Source organism: Octopus bimaculoides, chromosome 3, assembly GCF_001194135.2.
Source record: "Octopus bimaculoides isolate UCB-OBI-ISO-001 chromosome 3, ASM119413v2, whole genome shotgun sequence".
NCBI lineage: Eukaryota > Metazoa > Mollusca > Cephalopoda > Octopoda > Octopodidae > Octopus > Octopus bimaculoides.
In genome coordinates this window covers 166,322,170-166,330,993 of record NC_068983.1, presented here as the reverse complement: position 1 = coordinate 166,330,993, position 8,824 = coordinate 166,322,170, and the positions used below count along the sequence as shown (strand labels likewise).

The window sequence follows — 8,824 nt, the reverse complement described above, 5'->3', positions numbered from 1 at the left end:
TATATATTTGAGCACGATCATTTCCAGCTTCGCCTTACTGGCACTTGTGCTGGTGGCATGTGAACAAAACATTGGACTGACTCCTGTGCAGGTGGCACATAAAAAACACCTTTTGAGCGTGGCTGTTGCCAGTACCGCTGGACTGGCCCTCGTGCTGGTGGCATGTAAAAAGCACCCACTACACTCACAGAGTGGTTGGCGTTAGGAAGGGCATCCAACTGTAGAAACTCTGCCAAATCAGATTGGAGTCTGGTGTAGCCATCTGGTGTAGCCATCTGGCTCGCCAGTCCTCAGTCAAATCGTCCAACCCATACTAGCATGGAAAGTGGACGTTAAATGATGATGATATATATGTTGAAATCACACATGTCACAATAAAATACTACTACACTGGTTTGTTTGTTCAGATGTGGAGGGATACATAAAGTGTAGTATGGATGGGAGAAATTGCAATTCTCAGGATGCCTATGCACTTGCATCCTCCATGGAAATATTGCTGGTGGCTAAAAACTGTAAGCATTCTTCACCAAGGATGGATATAGAATCATACCAGCCAATTGTTCACCTGATTGATATGTAGTTAGGTAGCTGGATGGTATCTTGAAGTTGATAGTGAAGTCATTTGTGTCACACTGCTACAGGAGCATTGGTTCTTCATTTTGTGTCCCATGGTCATAGAACTCTGTCTCCACCAACAAAGAACATTACTGGGGGGAAAAGTATTTAAAATTATTGTTTTTATTACACATTAAAGGAAGCGTTTTAAGAGTTTTCCTTTGTCATATTACAAGGTTCCAACATGTGCATGTTTAAGAAGAATAAACACTTAATTTGTGAAGCAATTAATTGAAGCAGCTGAGTTATTAAGACCATATGTTTCAAAATATGAACAGTTTCTATTGTAGAGAGATGAAAAAAAAACATAAGTTATGTAAGGTTTATACTGAATGTTGTTTATACATGTCAAATATTATTGGACTTCCACAAATATCTTCAATCTACACTGTTGCAGATATCTTTCACCTCCACCATTACAGATGTATCTAATTCACATCATCATCATCATCATTGAAAATCCATATTCCATGCTGGCTTGGGTTGGATGGTTTATACAGGATTTGATGTGTGCAGGGACTGCATCAAGCTCCAGTGTCCGCTTTCACATGGGTTCTGCAGCTGGATGCTCTTCCTAATGTCAACCACGTTACATCACAGACTGGGTATTTTTCTTTGGTGCCACCTGCACTATTGGGGTTGTCAGGCAGGTTGCAGGACCAAGGACTCCGGGAGAGGGTGGGTACAGCTCCATGCTAGGAGACAAGGGGATTATATGGGAAAGAGCAGGTTTTTGTGCAGGATCTGCATGACTACTCACATCTAGTAGGGGAAAGAGGAGAGAGAAAAAAAACTAATCAGCAGGTGGTGCAAAAGATAATGGCAGTGAGGTGTCCAGGTGACTCTATAAGGCACAAACTGAATAGAGGTGGGCAGTTGGTTTGCAAGCTTGTATGGAGAATGAAGGGATTGGGGGTAAGACTGCCAAACTTGTAGGGTTGAAAGGTGGATGAACAAGAACAATGAGCTGGGGAAAACAGAGATGCAAAAGAGAGGGGAGGGTAAGCAGCAGAGATAGTAAGACAGGGAGGAGATGACATGGTTGTGTAGTCTGTAGGACCCAGCAGGAGAGAAAAGGTAAGCATAATGCATGAGGTGGTGGAGTCATTATAACATGGGTGGAGAGCACAAGATGTCACACTTCCAGAACTGATTTTTGCTGAGGAGGATGAATCCTTTTGAGAACCTCAGGTTGTTAGAGATCCTGGTCCTTAGTTATCTTTTCTGTCAGGCTCAGGGTTCTGAGTTCAGCCTTCAGCACTTCATCTCTTGTCTCCCTCTTCTGCAATTTCCAGTCACATAGTTATCAGCACTTTATACAGCTGTCCTTATCCATGCACACTATATGTTCATACCAGTGCAATCTTCTTGAATGCAACATCTGATTCCTCTTATACACAGTTTCCAACTTGATACCTTTGTACTAATTTTTTCCACTTACACTCACATTGCACATCTAATAGAACCATTGCATATATATATATATTTAATCCATTGCATATATATATATATTTAATCCACCTCATTACATATATATATTTAATCCACATCAGTATTTAAAAATTAGTCATTAAATTAATGGCAGTTGTGTTAAAGGATTTCATTCTGTTTTAGAAAAAAATAGAATAAAAATGTGAGTTTTCAGTAAATTCCTTCTGGAAGTTTAATAATGTGGATATTTGAATGAATATCTATGCTGATGGAAGTCCTTTAGAGTTTGATGTTGATATCTCACCGATATCCAATTGATATTTTGCTTTATTTACGTATTTAGAATTGATTTGCTGGGGTAATTTCTTTTTCCTTTTCTTTTCTCACAATTCCCATGCTTTTGATACACTTCACAACACAGGTAATAAGGTGTAAAATAATGTCTTTGTATTTCCACAAAAGGAAAAAAGAAATCTTATTTAGATTTCATGGTACAACAGCTGTGCTGACACTTGCCTTTACCTTTGCCAGTTTGAGGCTTAGGCTTTGAGTTTAAAAGAATTTTTGTTTTTTTAATCAGAACTACCTTTCAGTTATATTTCAGAAAGTAATTCATTTGTGGAAATATGCTCTTTGGTTCTTTTCCCCTCCTTAAATGTGTGTGTGTGTGTGTGTGTGTGTGTGTGTGTGTCTCAAGTTACATATAGAATTATCATCATCATCATCATTTAACGATTGTTTTCCATACTGGCGTAAGCTGGATGGTTTGACAGGAGCTGGCCAGCTGAAGAGCTGCCCACGGTCCATGTCTGTTTTGGCTTGTTTCTGTGGCTGGATACCCTTCCTAATGCCAACCACTTTACAGAGTGTACTGGGTGCTATCATGACGGCTTTCTGCAAAGGATTACTCGATACTGTTTGGTTGAGTACTTATTTGTTAATCTTTACAAGGAAAAGTTTTAAAAGTGACTTTGTAGTTTCAGCTTGCTCATTGTTATCCAAACTGTCTGATGGCAAGCTAACACTTCAAAGTCACTGTCAACCTTTTCGTTGTAAAGATTAACATGCATGCACAGAGAGAGAGAGAGAGAGAGAGACAAACAAACAGACAAATATTCTTGGTTGAAATAAATGCTGTAAAAACAAATTGTAATAGTCATAGGAATGCCGTAGAAGAATGACTTAAAAGCAAAAACAACAGCAGTAAACCTAACTCTGAGTTGTTTTCTGTTAACTATTGGAGTAAATGTAACTGTTTGCTCCCTTAAGCAACTTTGATTGACTCAGTTGTTTGGGTAAGAAGCTGGGACATTTGTCCACAAGCTACAAAAAATTAACAGAAGTCTACATTAGAAGTGGAAAGTCTGTTTCATTTCTGTTCAGCTCTATTAAGTTTATCTCTCAATATATCTATCTATGAAGTTTATTGTTGTTGTACATAATTGAAGGACAATACACATATGCCACAATCTTTGTCATCATTATACTGGAATCTGTTAAAAAAAAAGTCTTAATAAACTACTGATGGACCCTGGTTTTAGATTTGTCATTGAAACAGGGCACTGTATCAGACACATGTATTGACAAGACAATGAAGCTTCTATCGAGATGCTTAACTTGCTTGAAACAAAGGCCAAGTCTCTGTCACACCATGTTCAGTTGTTGCAAAAAATGGAAGGATACATTATGCAATCCATATCATAGATACAAATATGGTAGAGTCTCTTGTAATACAGTGAATTGAAAAACTTCAACTGAGAGAGTTCTTCAGAGATAAAAAATTCCCCACTAGATAGTTTTAAAATTGGTAACAAGGGAGATAACTCCAGTAAAATCAACTGAAATGTTTTGGAAAGTGTAGCCAATGTTGTGAAGGATTGCATCAGCTGTTTGGTCAATTGGTGAAAGGAAAGGACATGTTTCCCTCTTATTAGAATTTGTCATGAAAGCATATTCTACTCAGTTGGCAAAACTAAAAATATTGCAAGTGTGACGGCAAGGTCGAGAAGTTTGCCTCCCAACTGCATGGTTTCATGTTCAGTCCTACTGCATGGCATCTTGGGCAAGTAGCTTCCACTAGAGCACTATGAGTGAATTTAGTCAACAGTAACTGAAAGAAGCTTTTTGTATATGTGTGTATATATCTGTGGTGTGTAAGTGGTGTTTATGTGGATGTGTGTGTGTTTGTGTCTCCTTATCTTGACATCGCGTAGTATTTGTAAAAGAGATTACCATCATACAGTCATTTCTAATCTCCCATTAAAACATATCATACTTGAGGGAAATTCCACCTTAGAAACAGGTGAAAGTTTACAGCAGAAAGGGTATCTGGCCATAGGAAATTCCATTTGTCCCAGACAAGCATGGAAAAATGTTCATTAAAACAGTGATTATTATTATTATGGAATGAGAGAGCAGTGCATGCCATCAAAATGACACTGTAGTACAAATATACGAAGCCCAATGTACCCATCATGACTACCTGCTTGATAAGGGTACACCAGGTACATGCATCACAACCATATGTGCGCAACACGATGACCTCATATCAAGATAAACAGTGCATGACCTTGCAGGTAGAGCTCAATTAGAATTGTCTTCAGGTTGAGTAGCTCATCCTGCTCAAAAGGACCCTGAATAAGGGTCGTTTAAGGATGATGAATGAAATGCCCATATTTCCAGAGGTGAATTATTTAAACCCCAAAGAATTTCTCTTCCTTTGCTCATCCATCTCATTTATATTCTGATCCTCATCCCTTGTGAATATGCCCATCATTTTGCCACCATTTCTATCCTGCTGTCTCACACACTCTCTCTCTCTCCTTCTGCACTTCCCTCAGGTTAGGTAACCATGTATTTCCTTTTCGGTAGCACACCTGTTTCTGTCTTCATTCCTGATCTCTCTCTCTCTAACCTTGTACTTCCTCTACAACAAGACTCCTGTTTCTCTCTCTCTGTCTCATTATAACCTTTCATCGTGCAACACAAGACCACCTCCTCCAATGCCCCCTCCCCTCTTGAAAGGTTTTTTTAAAAATATTTTGCAAGCTACTTGGTGACCCTGTCAGTGCAGGTGCCACTTAAAAGCATCCAGTCCACACTGTGAAGTGGTTGGTGTTCGGAAGGGCATTCAGCTGTAAAAACTCATGTGTCAGGCCTTAAAGTTCACCTGATCCTTAAGCCATGTCAAGTCATAATGTATTTACTGAAGATGAATACTGAACAGACGATCAGCAGTTTGAATGTCTACTAAATGAAAAGTGTCATCACCAATTTCGTTTCTCATCTATGTTATAAGATTTCTCAGTTTTACTTGTATAGTGGTTAGAGAAACATGTGGGCGATTTGTTCAGATTTGAACAGACAAAAACATATTTGGATATTTGTCTACTGCTAAAAACAAGTTGCTCTTGTGTATCATTGTTTTAGGAATTGTTATAATGTAACAAGAAATATAGGGTATGTGGGGTTTTTTTTTGTTTTTTTGTGGTTGGGTAGTTAGAGGATTTCATTCTTACGTGTATCACAATCTGAAAAATAAAGATGCTATTAGAGGAAACAAAAGAGACTAAGATATATATATAAATGTTATTTGAACCAAACCTAATTAAATAATACCACATGCTAACAGTCTAGCATCAACTGTTAGCATAGCTTTTAATGGAGTTCTTTCAAATTATTGTTTTTGATAATATACTGAGAATTTAACGATACAGATTTCTGTTGAAAGACCTATTTAAAAAAGATTGGAATTTATATGAGAAATGGATAATTGTTATGAGGGAGCATTCGTAAAAAGAAGGGACACAACTCTTTTCTAGCTAAAATAATTTGGGATGCTAAACAGGTGCTGAATATGAATTTTTAAAATATTATCTGTTATTAACATTATTAAATGTTGTTATGATGGGAATATACAAATAGAAATTGAAGTTTGGATACATTTAACTTTGTAGTAAGCATTACATAAGCCAACAAAACGGTGCAGCTGGTTCTAGTAACTATGGCATACTTTAATTCAATTCGTGGCTGTCTGTTGACAGTGAGCTGCTGCTAATAGATTAGGTTAAGAGAATAAGTTCTTTTTATTGTTTATTTACTTTAATGTAACAAAGAAAATATTTTTAAAAATGATGGATATTAGTTGACTGTTGTTACAAAATCAATTTTGGGGTTACTTACATTCTTTATATAATATTGCAATATCTCCAACAAGTCTTCAGAAATCTTAAAACCATGTATGATTAAATAATGCATTTTTAATGATTTTTCTCCTTTTTCAAAATCCATTCCAACTATTTTATGACATTACTTTTTTAATCTCCTTGTCTTGTACTTTCAGGTGGGAATGGGTTGAGATTATTGAACCAAAAACTAAGGAACCCATGTATGCCAACCTGACAACTGGTGAATGTGTTTGGGATCCGCCGCCTGGTGTTAAAATGTAAGTTTTTCTGATAATATTTAGTTCTATCGATCCTCCACTTGACCTAAGCAAGTCATTTCAATATGTTATTGAAAAAATTAACTGTGTAATAATTTCTTTGCATAAGCATCACTGATATTACAATTGGTACAGCTTTGTGAAAAATTAACATTTGTGTCAAATTGTTTGATTTGTTAAGTTGATTGATTAGCTTTCTAATTTTGGCTCAGGATCAGCAATTTTGAGGGGAGGGGTAAAATCGATTGCATTGATTTCAGTACATGACATCTTATCCCTGAAAGGATAAAAGGCAAAATTGACCTTGGCTAGATTTGAACTCAGAATATAAAGAGCCGAGGGAAATGCTGCTAAGTGTTTTGTGCAACATGCTAACGATTCTGCCTGCTTGCCATCTTAATAAGAATAGTAATTGTAATAATAAAATGCCCTGATGCAGTACCATGAAGTGGCTCCCATAGTTTCTGATCTTAACTGATTGGAAGTGTTATCATGTACATGTTTTGTCTTGATATATATATAGAAGACAGGCTACAGAAAATATTCTGCTCAATACTACAGATTTGCTTGTCAGTTGCTTGGTCTTAATCAGTTGAGCATGTCCCTTAGTGGCTTATGATACGTGGGGAGCATCATCACCATGTGTTGAGAAGAATTCTTTGGGACTTGAATAATTCAGTTCAAAAATCATGGGTGTTTCACTCTACATCCTTAACAAACCTTCAGAGATCTTTTGAGTGCAATGGGTTTCTTGACCTGAAGAAAATTCTAACTAGGCCCCACCTGCAAGGTCATTGTCTTTTTATCTTAAGATGAGATCACCATGTTGTGCTCATATGGTTTTGATGCCTGTACCTGGTGTACCCTAATCAGATGGGTGGTCATGATGGGTGTATTGAGCTTCATATATTTGTACCCCTGTGTCACTTTAATGGTATGCATTGCTCTCTCACTCAATAATAATTATTAAAGGTAGGGAAGAAAATACTTGTAGACTAATAGATGTGTTCCCACTGATAAAAATATATCTGTAACAGAATTTGATATATTAAATAAATGTAAGGACCTGGAAACTGAAATGGAAAAGATGTGTCATCTCAAAGCGAGAAGTGTTCCTGTTATTGTATGTGCCCTAGGTATGATAAAGAAAAGGGATGTCAGAAACATCTAGATAAGATCCCAGGAGAATCATGTCTCAGAGAAATCCAAGATAGTGCCGACAAGTACTGCCCACATCTTTAGGAAAACCCTATCAATTTAAATGTCTGTGTTGTATTACATGAAGATATTTCACAACTGCCCCTGCCACTTCCCCTCCCCAAGCTTTCAGGTCATACTGTAACATCTCTTATCCTTCACCCACCCTAGGATGCTGGGTGCATCTCAGCAAGTGATTGTAACAAACATGCAGATAACAATAATAATAATAATAATTCTTTTCTAATTTTAGCACATGGCCAGCAATTTTGAAGGGAGGGGCAAGCAGATTACTTTGACCTTAGTGCTTTAGTGGTACTTTATTTTATTTTATTGACCCCATAGGAATGACAAGCAAAATGAGCCTCAGGGAAATTTGAATTCAAAATATAAGTTGGATGAAATGCTGTTTGGCATTTTGTTTGATGCCCTAATGATTTTGCCAGCTTGCACAAAGCCAGCAATTTTAGGGAGAGGGGCTAACCAATTACATTGACTTGAATGATCAACTAGTATTTATTTTATTTACCCTGAGAGGAGAGAATGAAAGGCAAAGACAAGACTTTGGTGGCATTTGAACTCAAAATGTAAAGAGTCGGATGAAATGCCACTAAAAAGTTTGTCCAACATGTTGTCAATTGGCCAGCTCACCACCTTAACAATAACAACATATGATAACATCCCAAAGATGTGGTAATAGGAGAGGATATCAAAGAAATTGAGAAATATCAGGACTTAGGCAGCAAGAGAGAGGGAGAGGAAGTGACAGTGGAAGGCCAAGTTGGTAAGGGTCCTTTTGGTTATTGGTACACTTGACACAAAACCCAAACTGTTACCTAAGAGACTGACGAATATTGGAATTATGACAGTCTGTATTGATCAGCAGAAAAGTGCTATCCTGAAATTCTGCATGAATCTTAAGAGTAGCATGTAATAGCTGTGATGATGATGATGATGATCATCATCATCGTCGTTTAACGTCCGCTTTCCATGCTAGCATGGGTTGGACGATTTGACTGAGGACTGGTGAAACCGGATCGCAACACCAGGCTCCAATCTAATTTGGCAGAGTTCCTAACGCCAACCACTCAGAGAGTGTAGTGGGTGCTTTTACGTGTCACCCGCACGAAAACGGCC

General features: G+C 37.5%; 1 protein-coding gene across 8 annotated transcripts in view; it reads left to right on the top strand.

Annotated features, from left to right (window-relative positions):
* Positions 1 to 8,824, top strand: part of LOC106867341 (rho GTPase-activating protein 39) — a 452,309-nt gene that overhangs the window by 184,352 nt on the left and 259,133 nt on the right. For all 8 annotated transcript variants that reach the window (XM_052966674.1, XM_052966678.1, XM_052966677.1 and 5 more), the window contains one exon: positions 6,389 to 6,490. In XM_052966674.1, the coding sequence (XP_052822634.1) occupies positions 6,389 to 6,490 (102 nt within the window). The remainder of the gene's footprint in view (positions 1 to 6,388; positions 6,491 to 8,824) is intronic.